Source organism: Elgaria multicarinata, chromosome 10 (genome assembly GCF_023053635.1).
Source record: "Elgaria multicarinata webbii isolate HBS135686 ecotype San Diego chromosome 10, rElgMul1.1.pri, whole genome shotgun sequence".
Lineage (NCBI taxonomy): Eukaryota > Metazoa > Chordata > Lepidosauria > Squamata > Anguidae > Elgaria > Elgaria multicarinata.
The window spans coordinates 94763487-94785244 of NC_086180.1; the positions used below are offsets into that span (position 1 = coordinate 94763487).

General features: G+C 41.1%; 1 protein-coding gene across 1 annotated transcript in view; it reads right to left on the bottom strand.

Annotated features, from left to right (window-relative positions):
* Positions 1 to 21758, bottom strand: part of HGFAC (HGF activator) — a 91337-nt gene that overhangs the window by 61375 nt on the left and 8204 nt on the right. The window contains exons 3-6 of the mRNA XM_063135891.1: positions 20167 to 20298; positions 16881 to 16991; positions 10217 to 10391; positions 2459 to 2544 (exon numbers count right to left, since the gene is read on the bottom strand). Coding sequence (XP_062991961.1) covers positions 2459 to 2544; positions 10217 to 10391; positions 16881 to 16991; positions 20167 to 20298 — 504 coding nt within the window. The remainder of the gene's footprint in view (positions 1 to 2458; positions 2545 to 10216; positions 10392 to 16880; positions 16992 to 20166; positions 20299 to 21758) is intronic.

Genomic DNA, 21758 nt, shown 5'->3' on the forward strand with positions numbered 1-21758 from the left:
GTGGTTCTAACTATTTTGTGACCCAGAGGGTTGCTCTCTTCGCTCTTAAAGCAGCCAGTATAAGGAAAAAAGAATTAGAAAAAATGGATTAATTAATAAGTTTTTATCAAACGTTGTAATATATGCGGGGTCTTATTAACTGTTAGTCATATATAATGTATTAATTACGAACTGTATATTGTTTTAAAATTTTAAATCATAAATTTTAAGTAATGTCTGTTTGTTTTTAATGATATGTGATTTTTTGAAATGGTCAGAAGACTTATTCAATAAAGGTATTCATTCATTCCATTTTCTAAAGGAAGCTATGAAGTAGCCATTATACAGCAGGCGAAATGTTACGTATGCGAGAGTGTCTCCTTGGATGTCTCCTTGTGTCTGTCTTATCTAATGAAAACATAGCCTCGGCTTCAGTGCAAAAGTTAGCTTACAGTAACTTTGCTTAGAGTAGAGCAAAGGGGATTGTTTAACAGAAATTAGCTATGCTCCAGTGTTACGTTCTGATTGGCTCATACTGCTATTGGGAACTGCCCCTTGCAGGCTTCAAATGCTGTACTGAATTCCTAATTTCTCTGTCTGACTGCTCGCCTTCAAGAGACCAGACCTTGATTACTAATCAATAAAGCGCTTTTGAACCCTCTGTCGCTGGAAGTGTGGAGTCGTGCTTAGGGGCTGATTGGATCTCGTTCCTGGGTGAAGAACATTGATCTAACAGAACTGACTTTTAATAGTGTGGTCACTCAGAAGCTTTCTTTTTAAAGTCTTAAAAACAGCAAACTGGAAATAAGTGCTCTGCAACCACATGCTTATTTCTGAGGTCTTACTTCTGTTTACTCAGAAGTAAGTCTCTCTCTGTTCAATGGTTTTTACTCAAAGGAAAGGCTGCGTCTGACTTTAATATGTTCATGCACCAAAGCCAAAGGAAGTGAGGCAGGTGGCTACTAGGAGGAGGGCTTTCTCCACTGTGGCACCCCGGTTGTGGAACGAGCTCCCCAGAGAGGTCCGCCTGGTGCCTATACTGTACTGCTTTCGTCGCCAGCTGAAGACCTTTTTATTCACTCAGTATTTTAACACTTAATTTTAACTTAAATTTAAATTTTACTGTTTTAACTCTGTATTTTAATCTTATAATCAACTTTGCTGTGTGGTTTTATCCTGGTTGCGCTTTTTATACTGTATTTCGTAATTGTGTTTTTAACCTGTTGGATGTTTTTTGTGGTTTTAATTTTTGTGAACCGCCCAGAGAGCTTCGGTTATTGGGCGGTATAAAAATGTAATAAATAAATAAATAAATAAATAAGCCTCCAGGCAGGGTATAGGGAACGGATGTAGCCCAGGCAACAGGGAATAACCACATAGGTAGGTAGGGCATGGTGTCCAACTACCACCAACCAATGAACTGTAGGGGGAGGTACAGAGGCGATCTGGGGGGGGTGCATCTCAATGGAAGAACAGTAATAGGCTGATGCGCAGGAGAGGCAAGGTGTCCAATCAGAGAGGCGGGTAAGAAATAAATTATTATTATTATTATTATTATTATTGATGAATGAAACATAAGAGCGCAAAGATGTAAGTTGATCAGGCTTTCCCATGCTATGGAAACGAGGGCGGATCATTTGAGGGTAAAACAGGGCAAACATGCAGGTGTGATATGCATGTGATTTAGCAGGCATAATCCCCCATAAAGAGATGCCATGACTGCAAATCCCATCGAATTCTGACAAAAATAAGAAAATGCCTGTCTGTTTATTAATTTCCAATGACAGTCGATGGGAAACATGAAGATTTGGATTTTGAGATTAGGATTTGGATGGAGACAAAGTGAACAGTCCCCAAATTACTCCATGCTGATTTGGGATGTTTTCTAAATTACCAAATTGAAGTCTGAACCAAATCTTGTGGTTGGTGCATATTCCTAGTTTGCACCAAAGCTCCCTCAGCCATCCAGAGCTGTTCATTAGCTCTGTGCCCAGAGTGGCCCTTGCGATTGCTCCTACTAACTGCTTTGAGAGCTCAAAGAACAAGTTAGCCCTTATCTTGTACTTTTATTTGGTGCTGTCCCATTCCATCATTATCCAACATGTTCTTCCCTTATGAGCCCACCTGTCTCATGTGGTTTCTACGTTCTGTTACATTCTATGTCAGATGGAGCCATATTGCAAATACAAGTGAATGGTGTCCCAAGCTCAAGTATTTGTATCAGAATGCATACTCCCTATAAGCCAGAGCTACAATACCCCCAACCTCATAAAACCCCAATTTCTCAGTATTTTCCTCTGGAGGAAAACTTGGGTAGGAGCTGGGTCCAGAAACCTACTGTACCAACACTTATTGCTCTGGAATACTCTGACTTCATACTTAACAACTTAAAAATTAGTCTTTGCTTCCCCTTCTTCATTTACTCATTAACTTCAACAGTGTAATTCAAATTGAATCCCATGAATAAAACATTACTTACCACATGATGTAATGTTGCAGTATTCCCAAGACACTAAGTTGTCTCTGACAAAATAGCACCATGGCTTCTCATCTTCATCTGGATTTCTACAGTGTTGAAAATGGGGGAAAGAATTGCTCCTTAATGTTAGACAATCAATGACTTTTGTTACTAAGCCTGGATTTCTTCTTCTTCTTCTTCTTCTTCTTCTTCTTCTTCTTCTTCTTCTTCTTCTTCTTCTTCTTCTTCTTCTTCTTCTTCTTCTTCTTCTTCTTCTGTGCTATTTTGTTTTTCTTCATATGTCTGCAGTTCTAAACCCCAACGGACTGTCCTGGCACCGTCCTCTTCATTTTTACCTTAAACTAGGCATAGGGTACCTCTAGCCTGAGGAAGTTCCCCACCCAACATACCAGCTTCTTTTCTAGACCTTATCACCTTTCCACTATAAAAGGTACTTATGGTAGTTATGGTATAAAAGGTACTTATGGTAGTTAACATCATTCAGAAATATAATAAAGGCTTACTTGGAGGGATGGGGGAAAGGGGTGCCCTGTGGAGGAAATCTGGTCACTTCCATAACTCCCTACCTCCAAGCAAGCCTTTTGTCACAGATTGGGGTGGGCGTGGCAGGAGGGGAAGGATTTTTCCAGTGGCTCGACTTTTAAACATCAAGCTGTAGGAGAAAGCCTTTGCAGCTGAGTTCCTCATGGCCAGGGAGGGAGAAGAAGGGAGGGCTGTGTGGCAAGGACAGCCACGGATCACAGTGCCCCATCCAGGGTCGCTTGAAAGTCAAGCTGCGGGAGAAATCCTCCCCCCCTTCTGTGGGAAATGGCTTACTTGGAGGTAGGGAAGGGTGGGGTGGGGGAGATAAGGGGTGCCCCAGTGGGGGGACCCTTGTGGGTGTCCCCACACCCTGGCACGTAGGGGGGGTTATGTAGGGAATTGGGTCTTTACCACCCCTCCCCCACCCAATTTCTTCTCAGCTGTGCCCCATTTCTTCTGAGTCAGCAGGGGTGTGAGGCATGGGGGGAGGTTGGAAGTGGGTTCGGGCACCCCAGCCCCCTCCCACCCTTGCCGATGCCTGGCACCACAGAAGAAACAGGGCCCTTCTTCACCCAGCTCCCTGTAGGGATCTCTCTCTCTCTCTCTGCCTTGCTTTCGAGAGCTGTCAGTGCGCAGACATTGCAAAGCACTGCTATTTGGTGGGAAGACAGAGAGGGGGTTGGGGTGGGAGGGTGATGAGCCAGTCAAGGCACAGTTAGTTAATAGTCAACTCACAGTTGATCATATCGTGTGAGCAGTGCCCCATAAATAGTCAACCGTGGAGTTGACTATTAACACACAGTTGACTATTGTGTCATCCGAACACATCCAGAGAATCACTGAGACTTCTATAACTGTCTACAGGATGGGAACAAAAAGTATTTAGAGTTTTCAGAGCTCCATCACACCAGCGATTTTTAGCCACTCACCATGCCTGGTATGCAATTTTGCAACTCACATGACTCACATGATGTCGTCCATGTCCTACACTCATTTAGCCTCTTCCCTTCCATGACTCTTTTTTTTTTGGAGCAGGAAAGTCTGTATTATTTTCCCTCCCTGTGAAATAAAAGCGCTCCTCCTTCCCACATATTGCTCTTGTTGCATTCTATCTGACCATCCCATTCTTTGTTGGGGGGGGGGGGCATGTGTGTGTCTAAGGGCGGTCTCGCTAACAAAAGAGGAGGGTGCAGCAGTTCTCCACTGAACCGTGAAGGGGGAGGGAGAGAGGTCCCATTTAACTCTTTATTCTTACTCCTGAGTAGGCATGGCCAGGGGTACATTTTCACCTTAAAAGAAATATGGAAAATGCACTGGAACAGGAGTGGTGGTGGTGGTGGTGGTGGTGGTTCACCCTCACCCCTCCAAAGAACTGCGAAGCTTCACAGTTAAAGACTTGGGTTTTTTTTAGAAATGGAGCAAGGCACCAGTGTGCCCAGTACTGAGCTGTAGTGCACATTCGCTCCTCCTCCCCTGTAGTTCACTGAGTCAGTCCATCATACTTTCGGTCCTCCAATTTGGCTTATAAGGATCCTAGGGAAAGCATTGGGTATTCTTTTTCTCTCCCCCTTCCTCCTAAGTTTTACAGTGCAACAATACTTTGTTGAAACAAGGATAGGTTGACCAGTCCATGGACATGCAAAGGGTTGACATTCCCTAATTCTGTAATCCCTTAAATACACCATTGCATCATTACACCATTTTAGTCTACCAGAGTTACATTCAATTGCATTTGCCAGAATGGGGTTTAATGGGGTTTACTCAAAGGTAAGCATGCATGGGATTTTAGTATGACTTGTATGTAAGTGCAGTTGAAATTAATGGGATTTACTCTTGAATAAGGGAACAACAGATCTCTATTTTATGAACTGGAGATGCACAGCTTTAAAATAGATCCTTCACAATTGCAAACAGGTGAACTTTTGCACTGGTGAACTATCAGGAAAAGAGTGTAAGGGGGGAATTTAAACATTAAGGGATGAACCAATCTGATTCAAACTTGGCATGGCTAAAGCCCATCTTAAGAGCTATCACTGTGCCAAGTGTGATCCCTTTATCTTTAAAACTTATGCAGATGTAAGCATTTTTAATTGCTTACAATTAAAATTATGCGGATGTAAGCATTTTGATTACCTTAGAGCAAAGGAGGGGACCTGACCACTTTTACAAAAGAAATTAGTTAAAATTATTGTTCCTTTGCCCACCCTTTGAAAGGAGCAAAACAAACCTTCACTCCTGTAAACCTTCCCCAAGCCAAGGGGCAGCAACAGTCTCAGCCCATGCTTCCCACCTGCTTCCTACAAACAGCCTCCCTTCCTTGGAGTTTGTTTAATGTGATCTTAGGGGAAAGTGTAGTGTGTTGTTTTAATGCACAGTTTCAGGCTGCTGTATTAATTGTATTTGCGCAGAAATAAAAACAATTTTTTAAAAAAATTAACTGCAGGGGAAAGGAGAAAGTAGAGGGCTGGGTGGGAGATTGTGCCAGCCTCGTAGCGCTTCCAGGTGAAAAGATACATGAGCTGAAAGAGCGCAACAACGCACAGACGTGAAAGTGCCCAGCGCTCAGCTCGCTAAGGAAACAGAGGGGGAAACAGCGGATGGGAACTGGGTAAAAAAAGTAGGTGTGATGGAGCTCTTATTCCTTTTCAGTTTGCATGTACGTACATAAGATCACAGGTAGCCATACACTCAGGGTGACTAGTCTTTGGTACAGCCCAAGTCTGTTTTGTACCTGGTCTGTTCTCCATAACACCTCCTGTACTCCTTTGTAACATTGTTACAAATTGCATACTTTGGGGCTTTTCCAGCATATCCTGACACATTTTCTCTCCTCTCCCCCACAACTGTTTTATCATACATCAGGGGGGAAAAGGAAAAGGCAATATGAATATAGTAGTTTATTAATGCTTAGGCCATAGGCCATTCGCATACAGAATAAATACACTATGTAGAATCAACAATATAAAAATACTACATATAATCACAAACAGATCATACATAATAAAAGGATAAAATTCAGTACAATTAAAAGCATAATTTGGATATAAAATTTGTAGTTAAATAAGAGCATCTCCAGCACAGTCAACTACAATCTCAGTAATAAATCTTGCCTGAATTTTCATTGCTGCCAGGGCAAAAAGAGCTACTTTGTGCGTTACCCTAGAGTCAGTGTCAGACAGGAGATAGAAAATCTTTTCTGAAGTGGTATTGAAGTGTAGTTGATATAGAATAGATTCCAAAAATTTGGTTCTTGGTTCGGAGTATAAAGAACAGAAGAACAAATAATGAGGCAAGAACAAATTCAGATAGACTATTCCAAATACTATTAGAGCCTACATTTTTTGACAAGCTAAGTGGGAAATAAACATTTATACAAATAAGAGAGCCAAAATGTTTACTCTTAATAAGTAGGGCCTGTATATATTGTGGACAACAAGTAGTCAATATTTGTATATCTACATGCAAATCAACTGAGATAAATATAGTAAGGCCTCCGCTACCACGACCTCTAAGACGTGTCTTGATAGCTGGGAGAGAAAAAGATTGAAATCCATGGAGAGATGGTAAATTAGTTTCAGGGGCCTATGTCTCTTGTAGACAAAGAATTTTAAATTTTTGTAAGTACTCTGCAAAATTTGCATCATGAAACTTATTTGTCCACCCCATAATGTTCCAAGATATTAAGTTTAGTTGTCAAACTGGCGTAGTCAAGTCTGTAATGTCGCACATCTCCAACGATTCTGTCTGAGCAGTGGTTTTTTGTTTGGGAGTCAACTCATGCGGAGAGGGTATATTATTTGGCTCCAAGGGTTGTACTAGAATTGTAGTTTCACAACCATTCTCATTCGTTGTTAATAGGGCATCTATAGAGCCCCCATCCATATTCCTCTCGGCATGAGGAACATCCCCCATAGATTCTAGATTCACCAGTGGTTCAGCCAAGTCATTAAAAGCTAGCATTATGTTCTTTACATCTTCCAGTCTAGTGGCAATGTCTTTTTTTCCTTCATTAATAATTTGTTCGCTCAGGCTCGAAGACTGCTTCTCTCTTGCGGTGCTTGAAGTTTTGGCTGGGTTAGGATGCAGTATAGTCTTGCTAGGAGTTTCTTTTGAGATTGATGAGCAGGTATTCCTTTCCTCTGAAATCATCCCACTGCTATACTTAGGGGCAATTAAGGGAGCGATAACTAGATTTAGAAAAATTCTCTTTGATGTTATTTGGAAATTGGACAAAAAATGCTTCATTTTCATCAGCATGAGAGGAATTGTAGACTTTTCGGATGTTACCATAACTCTCTTGTATGCTGGTACACTAGGAAGCCATTCTACAGCCGTCATATCAATACTATGTGCATGTATATGTAGAAGTTGGCTCAAAGAAAACCTGATAGTTCCATGCGACCTCCATCTACCATTGTTTATTCTATTGTTGGCAATTTGCAGCATAACTTGATTTGCTTGTAAAATCCTGTTGCAATTTCCTTTTTCTAGCTCCTTTGAACTTACTAGTAAACTGGCACTAGAATCATTTGAGGTGGTCTTTTTGCTTCCCGGTTTTTCCTCCTTTCTAGATCCTGTACTGTTAAGTTGAACTGTATGCTTTTGTGTAAAAGTATCAAAGGAGAGTTTAAGAACCTCAAGTTGTCTGGCAATTTTTTCTAGCCGTTCATATATTGAAATAACAGTGTTAGCTGTTAAAAGGCACTGTTTTGTCACAAAGTCTGAGGGGTATAATTGCTGTTCAGTATGTTGTATTTTCTCTGTAATGAGCAAATTCTCGGAAGCAGGCTTATCTATCCCATTTGACTCCAAGGACACTCCTTCCTGATACACAAAGGAATTACTGCCAGAGTTTTCCGCGGACTCAAGTGAAAGCTCATTTTCTATATCCAAAGCTGAAAAACTATTAGCAGTAGGAATTGAAAACACTATATTTGAGTCTGGGATACTCACGGTTTCCTCAAAGGCAAACAATTCGTCAATTTTAAGTTGTTTAGGTGCTTTGTTGTGTTTAGCTGTCCCTGGGCTTGTTCTCGCACGTTTTTTGTTTCCCATTTAAAGGTTGCCACCGGTTATCACAAAGTAAAAGAAAGAGCAGATTAAAACAGTGAAGTACTGTACTTCCCAAAGTTATAATTCCTAGCTTCCGATTTTTAATCTGGGAAAGTTGCCAGCAGAGGAGAGGAGAGTAGCTCAGTGAGGGCCAGTTTTTGTCAGGTGAAGCTCTCCTCAGCCTCTGTTCTTCAAGCAGGGTGGCAGATCCCCTCCAGTGGCTTCTTTTGCTCTTGCCCTTCAGCTCACGCCGCGAGCCTACAGGATGTTGAAGGCTTTAACACCTGGGGAAAGAGAACAGGTTGCTTGCAGCTGCTGGGGAGGGAGGGCAACAGCAAACACACACACAGGACTCCTCTAATGCAAACCCAACCCTCTCCTGGCCCAATATGAATACAATACTTCTTTATTAGGGCAAACTAAGCTGTCACAAAGCACTAAGTGATCTTCCAAGTCTCCCAGAATTCTTTTTTAGGCTAGATATACAGTAAAAATGATAAAACAGTTGTGGGGGAGGGGAGAGAAAATGTGTCAGGATATGCTGGAAAAGCCCCAAAGTATGCAATTTGTAACAATGTTACAAAGGAGTACAGGAGGTGTTATGGAGAACAGACCAGGTACAAAACAGACTTGGGCTGTACCAAAGACTAGTCACCCTGAGTGTCATTGTTGGTAGAAAGGCAGGGCACAAATAAATAAATACCGGCACAGAAAAGGAATAGCCATACTATTCTATTGAAAATATAAAAGACAGTAGTAATTTGAACCTGCCTCTAGCATACATTTCATTACTGCTAGCGTTTATATTTTCAGAGGGAGTATAGTTATCCCTTTTCTGGGCCAGTAGTAACCCTTGGTGCAGATGGAGATCCCTTCTGTATCCAGCATGGTCCAGCCTAATTATTTGCAGGTCGCCTCCTGCAGTTCCCTTCCCAATGCCAGCTGTTGAGCTTTTCCCATCAGAAACATCTCTCTCTTTTCTCCCTGGCCCCTTTTTATTGCTTCTGCTGAGAATCTAGTCTGTAAAGGACTCAGGTGCTCACTGTATATAACTTTTGTTTCCCCAGTATTTTTAGATACAATCTTAATCTTGCTGATTTCTTTAATACTGCTTTTATGATTGTGTGGACTCATGCGATTATTTGTTTGTATTCTTATTCTAATTAGTTTATTATTTCTTATAAACTACCCTTTAAATATGATTGAAGAGCAATATACGAATACTGGGGGAAACCATTTATTTATTTATTTATTTATTTATTACATTTTTGTTCCGCCTAATAGCCGAAGCTCTCTGGGTGGTTCACGAAATACCAGGAATAGACCTACACTATTTCTTGATAGCAGTATTGAAGTGTATTGATAACTGTTGTGGTACATTCCACATTTCATACTGTTATTTCCTGTTTTTTATTCCACATTATCCAAAATACTGCAACAAATGTTGTGTGTCCTATGAGGTATAGTTGTGCAAGAGGGATAAAGCATTACCATGAGGGGATCCTAATGATTTAACACAAGGTGTAGGAGCACCATCAGATGGAGGGAAAGTCTCCTGCTGCTGTCCCACAATAGGACAAGCAGCTTCATCTTCCTTCACAAGGGGAAGAAAGAGGAAGCAGCAATGACGACGTGACCTCATTCAGTGGGTGTTTTATCATGCTGCTTTTCCTGCACACAGCAGGAAAAGCAGTTTCATTTTTTTAAAAAAATGGATTTAAATGGTCTTATTTTTTTATGGAAAAAAGACCAGAAGGAGCAGGAGACCACAGGAGACGGATGGCATTGTCGTCCAAAGGACCTGCAAAAAAAAGTGAGTGGCCAGTAACGAGCATGCGATAAAATGCTCATCTGATGACGCGCTGCATCTGTATTTCATTGAGAAGTAATTGCTGTTTTTAAAGCCTGAGAATCCAGTTAGAATGAATTCCATTAGAAGCACCCTTCCAACATGTCCTAAATGACTTGCAATTGACTCTGAAAACTAATGATTCATAATTTCCAGCATTTCACAGATGATGGGGACATTCATGTGTATGTTTAACACCCAAATTTTCACATCAGTCACTGCCTGAGCACACACTTCTCACATATTGCTGAAGTAAAGTTTATCTTCAGCCTGCTGTACAAACATAGTCATACACATTTACTAACTGTCAGCTAATCTTCTGAGCATTGTCTTACCGGCAGTATGGATGTGGTCCCAATCCCAGTTGAACAGGACTTAGAGCAATGTTAGTATGAAGCTCTTGGTAAAGCAAATCTGAATTCCATGGCAGACAATTATTTCCAGAAATGGTTGTCTTTACAATGCCCCTGTAATTTGTTCCATTGCCAGAATAACACAATTGGCTAGGAACTGGATATAAAAATAGAAGAGTTAAGTAAATGCCAAGGTAAGATCTGATAGAATTTCATTATCTGCTTCCCAAATGATGGCTCCACAAAGTTGGTCCATATATAAGACATCATGTTATTATTTATGCTTAAGACCTAAGTGTACATTAGGGATGGAGAGCCCATCCACTCTCTGGTTGTGTTGGAGGACCTAAGTAATAAGCTGAGCTACTTCCTAAAAAACGAGGAAATAGCTTAATTCTGAAACAATCCAAATTTTGTCTACCCAACACATCCAACTCCCCTCCCCCACCTACCCAGCTCCTTCCTACCTCCTCTGCCCTCTATACACATACTAATCCCCCCAACTATTTTCTTCCTTCCCTTCAATTCCATTTAGTGGACTGGCACAGCTGGTGGTGGCAGTGGCAGTAGACCAAAGGGAGTAGCCCTTGGAATAACTACATTTCCCAGAGGTTATTTGTGGCCTGGTTGTACTGCTACACAATGTGCCAGATTCCAGAGAAGGAAGACACCATCTTCCTTTCCCTCAGACTCCAACCTTCTGCTAATGCACTGGCATCAATTGCATTAGCCCAGTAAGTGGTGTGGGTTTTTTTTAAAGAGGGGAGTGTGGGTGGGTGAAAGAAAGGAGATTTGAGGGATGGCTGGGTAGAGGAGAATTAAAATCTAAGCTGGAGAAGAAGTTGGGGTTAATAATACTTGCCTCATAATTGAGGCGAGTATTATGAGACCCGTTAAATGTATACTTCTGAGCCTAGATCGTTGTAAACTGCCCAGAGAGCTTCGGGTATGGGGCAGTATATAAATGTAACTATTAATTATAAGAAGTATGAGCTTGGTGACATCACTAGAGTAAATATAATGTACAAGTAAGATAGATTGGCTCAAAGGCCAAAATGTGTCATTAGGCAAAAACTATGATCCACTATATTTTCTAAAGACATCTCTAGGAGAGCTATCAAAAGCAGGTATGATACAGTTCTATCACTTTGCTGAACATTTAGCATAACCTAAGACTTAAACATGTTTATCTCTCTGTTTTGGTCTAAACATTTCCCATTGTTCTTGCACATGTTGTTAATGTTATTACTTTTCTCCCTATAGTATTACAGGGAAACACGGGACTGTTTCCTTGGGTTAATTGGCGATCAGTAAAAAGAGCATTCCACCATGTTAAGGCTCTAATTGGGGGTGGGTCATTCTGACGTTCATAAAATGGAAAATGTTTCACCAATCTTTCTGAAACGGAGACCTGCCAGAAAGAAATGCTGGTTTTACATACCCTGCACATTTCAAGAAGATTTGTGAAATATTGAGGGCAGGATGGCAGTTCAAAGTACCAAAGTGGGGAAATGGCTCTTTTTTTACTTCCGGGTGGCAATGATTTTTTTGCGCACTAAAAGCTCTGAATTGGGACCCTTACCCTTCAAACCAGTGGTGGAATCTTGTCCCCCTGTCCTTCTAGTTGGTGGAATAGCTTTTCTTTTTTCAAAATTTGCTTCCATTGATTTTTAATGAATATTTCTTTGCCCCATTAAAGTGAATACAGACTCATAACTCCTAAATGGAGCATGCTCAGTAGCGTCGCTCTCCCCCCTCCCTCCTGTCTCAGATAGATTGGAATGTTGGAAATACATGTCTGCATGCCTGCCTGGCTGGAATAACTTAGGAGACCTCATTTAGGAGCCATTTCCTTCTGCAGATAAGCCAAGGCCCTGTCTGGTCCCTCTCCCTACCCACAGTGCTGTGGAGGCCAGGGAGGGAGAGAGAAACTATCTGCCTTGCTTGGAGGGAGGCCCTTCCCTGGCCTTCAAGGAAAAAGAAAACTTGGCTGGCTCAGGTAGGGGTTTGATAGAGGGATTGACTTTGTTTTGTGTCTGTGATTGTGTCGAGGGAGGTGTGTATGTGTGTGTGTGTGTGTGTGTGTGTTTGTGTGTGTGTGTGTTTGAAGTGCTGGTGCATCCTTCTTAATTCAAAGTAAAGAATATATGGCAAACTTTCCTTTGGAGTGGCAGTTCCTCACCCAAGCTTCTTAAAGTTTTAACTTTATGGAAATAAATATTCAGACTAGGAATGAGAGGAGGTTAACCCTGGCCTATCTGCCATGAGTTTAAACTTCTTCAGGTAGTGTGTGTTTCTTTAAAAGGTGCTGAACTACATTTTAAGCTTTCTTTTATACATTTGTGTGTGCGTGTGTATTTTGAATTTGAAGACAGATATAGGTCTCTTTAAAAAAATCTCCGGTGTGAAGGAAGGTGAATGGTTTTGGTTGTACATAGAAAATATTTTCCTTTCTCTGTGTACCTGCTTCTTATAAGCTAAATTTGCTGCTTTATGTTTGTATGAAAGGAAAACATTTTCTAAAATGTACATCCATGAATCTTATACCCAAAGCATTACTTCACACCAGAGAAATGGTTAAAGGACTTAGTTTTTGCTACAACCTGGCACCCTCCAGTTGCTGTAGACTTAGATTCACAGAATCATAGAATTCAATGCCCCTCAGTAGTTGCAGTAGTCCAGGGCATGTAGTTCTCTTCATCCTCCTCTTCATTTTATCCTCACAATGACCCTGTGAGGTAGTGTAGGCTGAGGGAAAGCCGGGAAGGGGGGGTATAAGGAAATAGTGGGGGCTAAAGGCTGACATGTTCCTCTTCATTTTATGGCCCCACCCTTAGCCCCCACTCTTTCCTTACACCCCCCCCTTCCCGGCTTTCCCTCAGCCTACACTACCTCACAGGGTTGTTGTGAGGATAAAATAAAGAATAAAATGAGAGAGAGGGAGAGAGAGGGTGGATGGAGTGATCGTGTGTGTGTGTGTGTGTGTGTGTGTGAGAGAGAGAGAGAGAGAGAGAGAGAGAGAGAGAGAGAGAGAGAGAGAGAGAGAGAGAGAGAGAATGAATGGGTAGATGGAGTGATCCTGAGTGTGTGTGTGTGTGTGAGAGAGAGAGAGAGAGAGAGAATGGGTAGATGGAGTGATCCTGAGTGTGTGTGTGTGTGTGTGTGTGTGAGAGAGAGAGAATGTTTTCAACTGCTCCTACATTTCTTATGTTAAAATGTTATGTTATGGTGGCTGACATGATCCGCTTCATCCTCCTTTTCATTTTATCCTCACAACAACCCTGTGAGGTAGTGTAAGCTGAGGGAAAGTGGGGAAGGGGGCGTAAGGAAAAGAGAGGGGGCAGGATACAAGGGTAGGGTTGTGAGGGCCGGTGAGGGAAGGAATTTGCCTGGGTTGGGTAATTACATTGATCTACCGCCCCATAGCCTGGGTGTATTTATTTATTACATTGATATATCCCCCATAGCCAAAGCTCTGCAATAAATACCTAAATGTGTTGTTAACAATGATCTCCAGTTATTGACTTAGCAAGAAAATACAAGCAAGGAAGCAACATTTGGTGATGCCTTTCATCTGGAAGTTATGTGATAATGCTAGCTACTTATATGAAAAATTTATTATAATTTTTATGAAAATTATAATAAATTGTATGAAAAATGCTAGATAATTATTTTTAAATAATTTCCCAATTTACACTATTTAAAAAAAATTAATTATTACACTATAGTGTAATTATTTAAAAAATTACACTAAAATTTATATTTTTTACTATATTGACATTAAAGAATCCACAAACCAAGTACAGATCTGGAAGTTATGTGTCATGTGAACCATGAAAATTGACGGAATGAGCCCCTTACTCATTACTCCAGTGATGGTGTCTTCTTCCTCCTTCACTGTAGTTGGTGGAATGACTTTTTTTTTAAAAAAATCCCCTTGGTTGATTTTTTAATATATATTTTTTCCCCTAGAGCCTCAATGTTGTTATGTAAAATGTAGGTTTTTTGTTTATTGAATATAATATATAGGGTGGCCATCTTGATTTGTTAGCATGCTCTGTAGTGCCTCCTCACTCTCCCTCCTGCCTCAGCTGTATTGGAACATTGAGAGATAATGGCTGCCTCCTCTACCAAATACTTACTGTCAGTGTTTTCTCAGAAGTACATTCCATTGAATGTAATGGTCTTACTCCCTGGTAAGTGTGTAGGGGATTGTAGCTTTTTCCACACTCCGTACACAGAAATGGTTTTTCACCTCTGTGAATTCTTTGATGTAAACTAAGGGTGAACGTATGACTGAAGCTTTTCCACACTCCACACATTTGTATAGTTTCTCCCCTGTGTGGGTTCTTTGATGTCTACTCAAGGTCCCACTACAGCTGAAGCTTTCCCCACATCCCATACATTTATATGGCTTCTTTCCTGTGTGGTCATCCATTACACAAAGCCATGAAATTCAATTAAAAAAAAACCTACGGTTTACAAAACAATGTTAAAGGCTGTACAGTTTTCAACCAAACTCCAAAAAGCAGGGAAATTGGGAGTTAAGGCTCACAAGCCTTTAACTCACATCCTCCCTAAGGAGGCAGAAAGTGAAATTCTCATTCTCCCAAAGCAGGTATAAACTATGAAGACAGGATGGAGAATAGGATATGCAGAGGTGACTGTGGGGTTGTGGAAAACTGATGACGAACAACTTAGGGCCACCTACTTCTCTTTTTTTGTTTAGAGCAGCCCTTCCCCAACCTGGTGCCCTCCAAAGGTGTTGGACTACAACTCCCATCATTGCAAGTCAGTATGTCCCATGGTCAGGAAAGCTGGGACAGCAGGATAGGGAACGCTGTTCTATATCGTGCTGCTCTATGCGAGTTGTGTGTTAGGAAAAAAAATATTGCGCAGCCCCTGTATTTGGTAAGCCAAATACAGGGGCTGCGCAATATTTTTTTTCCTAACACACATCTCACATAGAGCAGCATGATTGATAACAGAAGGGGCACTATTTGTTGGAGATGTAGAACCAGAGCAAGGGCTGGCACTTTCAGCTTTTGGTAAATACCCTACCCTTCAAAGAACCAATGTTTTTTCTTAAAATGTGTTTATACAAAATATACTGTTCACTCCCCACAATCCCTCCACAATACATCATCTCATCAGAGTGACAGAGGAACAGAAAAGGATTAGTTTGGGTGTCTTGAACTCCTTTCAGATGAGATTAGTTTGCAATCCTATACCACTTGGGGGGAAGCCCTCATAAACTCAGTGGCACTGGCTTCTGAGAAGACATATATAGGATCCAAGTATAAACCGTCCTTCTCCAGCCTGGTGCTCTCCAGATGTGCTGCGCTGCAACTCCCATGTTATGGTGAGGACAAAAATCATTTTCATCAATAGTTTTTAAAATAATCCTTCCTTATGCATGAATCTATTAGGTGGTAGATCTGCCTTTGATCTCACACTGCTGAACACATAAGAAAAATCCTCTGTGGTCACAGCATTCGCAGCATTCCTGATCACTGTCCATGCTGACAGGCACTTTTATGAGTTGAATGCCAAAACATCTAGAGATCTACATTTTGCCTGCCCTTGCTCTAGAACAGCATTCCCTGATAAGTTTTCCAGAACCCCACAGTCACCTCTGCATATGATAGCCTGCTGCACTCCACATGTTTGAGATTACAAGTCACAGCATTCCTGTCCATGGGACATACTGACTTGCAATGATGGGAGTTGTAGTCCAACACCTTTGGAGGGTACCAGGCTGGGGAAGGGCTGCTCTAAACAAAAAAAGAGAAGTAGGTGGCCCTAAGTTGTTTGTCATCAGTTTTCCACAACCTCACAGTCACCTCTGCGTATCCTATTCTCCATCCTGTCTACATGGTTTATATCTGCTTTGGGAGAATGAGAATTTCACTGGCACTTTCTGCCTCCTTAGGGAGGATGTGGTGTTAAAGGCTTGTGAGCCTTAACTCCCAATTTCCCTGCTTTTTGGAGTTTGGTTGAAAACTGTAGAGCCTTTAACATTGTTGTGTAAACTGTAGGATTTTTGTTAATTGAATAAAACATATAACTGGGTGGTATTTCTGCTGATTTTGCCTCCTGGTGGCAAGTAATAAGAAGTGCAGTTCCAATTTGCCTTATTTGCATAGACTTACCTCAATGTACAAAATTTTGAGAACTTAGGGCCAGCTTTGGGGGGGGGGGTTGGGCGGGTTGGGGGTTCTCTGCTTTACTGTACCCCACAGGGGTGCCAGCATGTGCAGCAGGATCTCAGATTCCTAACCAAGGCCTTAGTTATTCTATCGGAATTTTGTCCATCAGATTAAGGGGAAAACAAAGTTTCAGGATTCACCTGTGATGTCCAGATTGTCAAACGAGTTGTCCCACAGGAAATGCGCAATAAGAACCCAGTTTAACAACAAATCTGGAAGTCAGTCTATTCACATGTGGGAATTAAACTCTGAAAAACTAAGGAGCTGTTTATCAAATTCCAAAACAAATGTTCCTTACCATCCACAAATACTCACAAGGGATGTGGACATAACTGTGGCTTTAGAGAAAGACAAATGAAGGCCAAATTGAGTGAATGGAAATTTGTTTAACTTGATTTGTTTCTTTAAGCTGTATGCAAAGAACTGTGTGTACTCACCAATATTGCAATATTTCCCTGCAAAAGGTTTTATGCACCCACAGACTGTTACGTTAGAGAAGATAATCTTCCTGCAGGAACTGCCATGGAGGCATGGATTGATAGTGCAATCTATATGGTCAAATGAAAACACAGAAGTGCAATGCACAGCTATGATTATTATTAGGCATTACAGATATAATTGTAATTCATGTCTGTTTCATGAGAAGCTAACTCTACAACCATGACATTGCTGCTTTCAGATTTATAATCCTTAGAGTGTTCTCTATCATAATTGTGTTTTAATGTATTTGCTTTATATTATTGTTGTTGTTGTTGTTGTTGTTAATATAGCACCATCAATGCACATGGTGCTGTACATAGTAAAAGAATAAAACAGCAACTCCCTGCCACATAGGCTTACATTCTGATAAAATCATAGGAAAACAAAAAAAAAGGGGGAAAGGAATGAGCCAAACAGGCACAGGGGATAATAATGTTTTATAACAACATTATAAGAACAGTAAGATCAAACTAAAGTTCTAAAAGTTTTGGAGAAAAGAAAAGTTTTCAGCTGAGCTTTAAAGACCATAATTGAACTCAAGGTCCACAGAGAATTCTAGGCATAAGCCAAGCAAGGGAAGTGGAGACCCTTGGGTGGGTAAGAGACATGGCATTTGACTAGTGAAGAGCATGAGCAGGGCAATAATGTGTGATAAGAGAAGAAAGATAGGGAGGAGCTAGACTGTGACAAACTTTGAAAGTCAACAGGAGAAGCTTATACTGGATTCTGAAGTGAATTGGAAGCCAATGAAGGGATTTCAAGAATTGAGTAACATGATCAAAGCAATGAGCCAAGAAAATGATCATAGCAACAGAATGATGAATAGAAGCCAATGAACTAACGTGAGAAGAAGGAAGGCCAGTCAGGAGAAGATTGCAATAGTCAAGATGAGAAATGACCAAAGTGTGAACGTCTTGGCAGAAGATACAGATAAAAATGATCAGATCCTGGTGATATTATATAAGAAAAGACAACAGGACTTAGCTACTGCCTCGATACGAAGAGTAAAGGAAAGTGAGGAATCGTGGTGGGGGGTGGACGGAAACTACAAGCTTCTTCCCCATAGGACCCACACAAGTAGAGGTTATAAAAATATGCACCCAACAAGTGTGGGGCTTGGAAGTGAAGTTTGCAAACATAGATTGCTGAAGTGGATGTTTGCGGAAAATTGATATTTGATCTGCGTAGAACCGTTTTGTTATGTGCTATAAAATCTGGGGATATGATTGAAGAGATTAAAATTGCTGTAGAATGTTGCTGGCCAGAATTTTCATCAGTAGAACTTCAATGGAAATACCTTAATGGAAATGTCTTTATGACTTTTAACAATTTTACTTTGAGCTTTCAGTATTCAGAAACTGCAGGTGGATGATATGAAAAAACTAACAATTACAGGAGAAATGGAAAAACCCCACCCCCCACCATGCCTATCTAATAGTTAATCCAAAAAAACCCAGTGAATTTATTGGAAAACCTTAGGAAAATTCACAGCAGTTCTGTGATTTGGATCATTGCTTCAGTGTGCTGAACTATCCCTGTCATTTTATGAGAGGGATATGAATTAATGCTCTAGATCTTTCAATATGCAATAATGTGTGCCATTTTATGCTTTATAGCTGCTTAAAGTAACTTAAATCGTAATACCATCATGAGTACAGGATACAATAGCACAAAAGAGACTGCAAGGAGACACTGGCCAGATCTACACCAAGCAGAATAAAACACTTTGAAAAAGGTTTGAAAACTGTCTATGGAGCTCTGTGTCCTGGGCCCCAACAGTTGTCATTACTGTTATAAAGCTTTTTAAAGCAGTAGTGTAGATTCTGCCAAGCACACTTTTCAACAATCATCACCTTTGCCACTATGCTCTCCCAATTGCCAATTCCATGTTAGCAGCAGAGAGCCTATCATGTGGCATAATGTTATTGTTTCATCAAACCATTTCTCAAAAGGGTCAGGGTCTTTCCACACCATTAGTACAGCTGTGCCACAAATGCATGTTTGTTCCTCATTGGATGCACACTGTCTGTATGGCTTCCATCAAGGCAGAGCCTCCACTGCTGCCTCAAATTTCTCCAGCACTCAAATAAAAACTTTATATCAGGATATTTGGGAAGTAATAGTACACAGATAGAATTTGGCATATAATATGTAGAGCTCAGCTAAACTGCCAGAAAAGCAATAATAACAATAATAATGAGAAGGACGGAATAACACATTATCTTCAACAACAAGGGAATGGTTATATTAAGAACAGGCTGATTTCATTTGTGACTATTCTAAAAGAAGGAGTATTTTCTGTATGACATCTAAATTAAGTGTGCAGGAGCCCTGCCCTCTTGAAAAAGAGGGCAGGGTTCCTGCAGCTTTAACTGTTGCAAAAGTACAGAACAAGTTTCTGGCTCTACTTTTGCAGCCACTTCCAGGGGTGATGACAACAGCTGTTGTTTGCTGCATTTTATTGTAATTGCTTTGTTTTCTGTTTCATGCCTAATTACAATTAAGCTCCCACAGGAACAGAGGTAAGGGTAGAGCCCCACTGCATCTTCTCTCCTTTCTTGGTGTTGTCCACCTGCCCAGATTGGCATGCATGGAGGGGGAGGAGCCACCCAGAGCCTTTGTTTGCAGGTGGCTGTGAGACACCTTGAGATCACCAAAAGGTCCCTTTTTACCTGTCCAGTCCCTCCCTTTGGCAAGGATATAAAGCACCTCTGCCTCTCAGCTCACAGACATCCTGACCCCCATCTTTATAGAACTGCTTTGGTGTCGTGAGCCGCCTTGCGCCCGCACTTGCTTTCCTTCCCAACATCTGCACGGGAAGGAAGGCAAGTGCGAATTTTCCAGCCCTGTGCCTCTGAAAAAGTAAAAAAACTAAAAAAACTAAAAAAAATTATAAATATATATATGAGGGTATCTGAATGCTGAAAAGGAAGTTAAAAGGGGCCAATTCCTTTCAAGAAGCTTGCAGGATATCTTAAATCACTATCATACAGCCATTTCACACCTTAGATTTTTAAGTGTATACATTTTGGGTTTCGGCAGTGATTTCAGGCTTAGATCATTGGCTTAAGGTAGAATATGATGTCTATAATATTATGTGCATTGTTTTTATGTAGTTCAATCCTTGTGCCATTATGCTATTAAAAGTCTTACTTGTGTTTTATTATTTTACTGCAATGCATACAAACAGGTAAATACACCTATTAAAATAAAAATGAAATATAGACTTTATTATAGCAATACCTGTGTTCTGTTGATGTTGGCATTCAAGGAGGCTGTTAACACAAGTGCACTGTTGCACTGTTCCTAGATAGAGCCTTGACCAGCTTTCTCCACTCTCAAAATATTCATAGAGGGTCACATCAAAACATTTTTCTGTAATTAGTTCAGTTCAAAGTTTATTGTACTAGCCAAAGGCCATGTCAAATACGTCAAAAGAAAATATTTATACATATTTATACAGTAATATAAATATTTAGAACAGTAGAAAATTATACAGATAGAATTTGCCATTTAAAAAAGGCATAAGAGCACATTATTCTTTATTGTGAAATTATTCTTGTTCCTCCCCGCCCCTTGCTGTTATAAAGGACACATGTTGCTAGACATGAATAGCTGGCCCTAGTATACAGTATATCATAATGGGTGAATAGCTATCATTCTTATAGGAGGTGGTCAAGAATATTGAGTAGCTGCACTGTATCACACATATATTCCCTTCTGCTACGGGACCCGTCTCAGCAGAGACTCCCTTAGATTCCATGGTTGAAGGTTATAGTGTTGGAATGCAGGCCATGCTTGGTAAAGAGGTCCAGTCCTCATGGTTTAGTCCAAGGAAAGGCACCCTGGTACCCTCCAGATACCCATAACCCTTGGCCACACTGGCTCGGGCTTTGGGGAGTTGTATTCCAAAAATTGTAAACCACCCAGAGAGCTTTGTCTATGGGGCGGTATATAAATTCAATAAATAAATAAATAAATAAAACATCTTGGGGGCACCATGTTGCCTATCCTGGCCTTAGTCTTTCCCTGTGCTGTAAAACTGGGCAAAGCCCTTATTCTTTCTGTTCCTCTGTTGTAAGGTTGCCTCTCTTTTCCTCTAAGATCTGCTGCTGCTGCTGCTGCTGCTGCTGCTGCTGAGAGTATAGAAGTAGTAACACAACCTGAGACAAACCCCTCCTTGCTTCCCTGCATGGCCACAAACTTCATAATAAGATGTGTTTGGAGGGTATAGGGTGATCAGATGACCTGGAAAACCCAGGAGACCTCCGGAGAAAATGAGATCTCCAGGGCAACAGGGACTGGCCCCCAATTTACCAGGAAAAAGGTCTGGATTTCTGAGAACGTGTCTTCCACCCCCACCCCTACCCCCACCCCCACCCCCCAGGGCCACTGTAGCCTTCTCCTACACTGGCAAGAGAAGGCCGAAATTGGCCCTGGGGGGGAACATGTCTTCCGGGACTTCCAGCCCCCACCCCCGGCCGATCTAGCCGTGTCTTGCACTGGTGCAATCGCCACCCCTGGAGGAGGAGGAGAAGGAAGAAGAAGGAAGAAGAAGATTTTAAGATGCCTTTTAATAATGTGCTGCTTTTAATAATGCATTAGTTTTAAATGTTTTAATTATATGTATTTTATGGCATTTGCATTTATGTTGTACCCCAGCTCAATCCGGAGGGAGAGGCGGGTAACAAATAAATATATTATTATTATTATTAAGAAGAAGAAGAAGAAAGAAGAAACAAGTAGCAAGAAGGAGCAAGCAGGAGGAGGAGGTGGTGGTGGTAAGACTGAAGGGTGTGTGTGTGTGTGTGTGTGTTTGTGTTTGAGAGTGTATG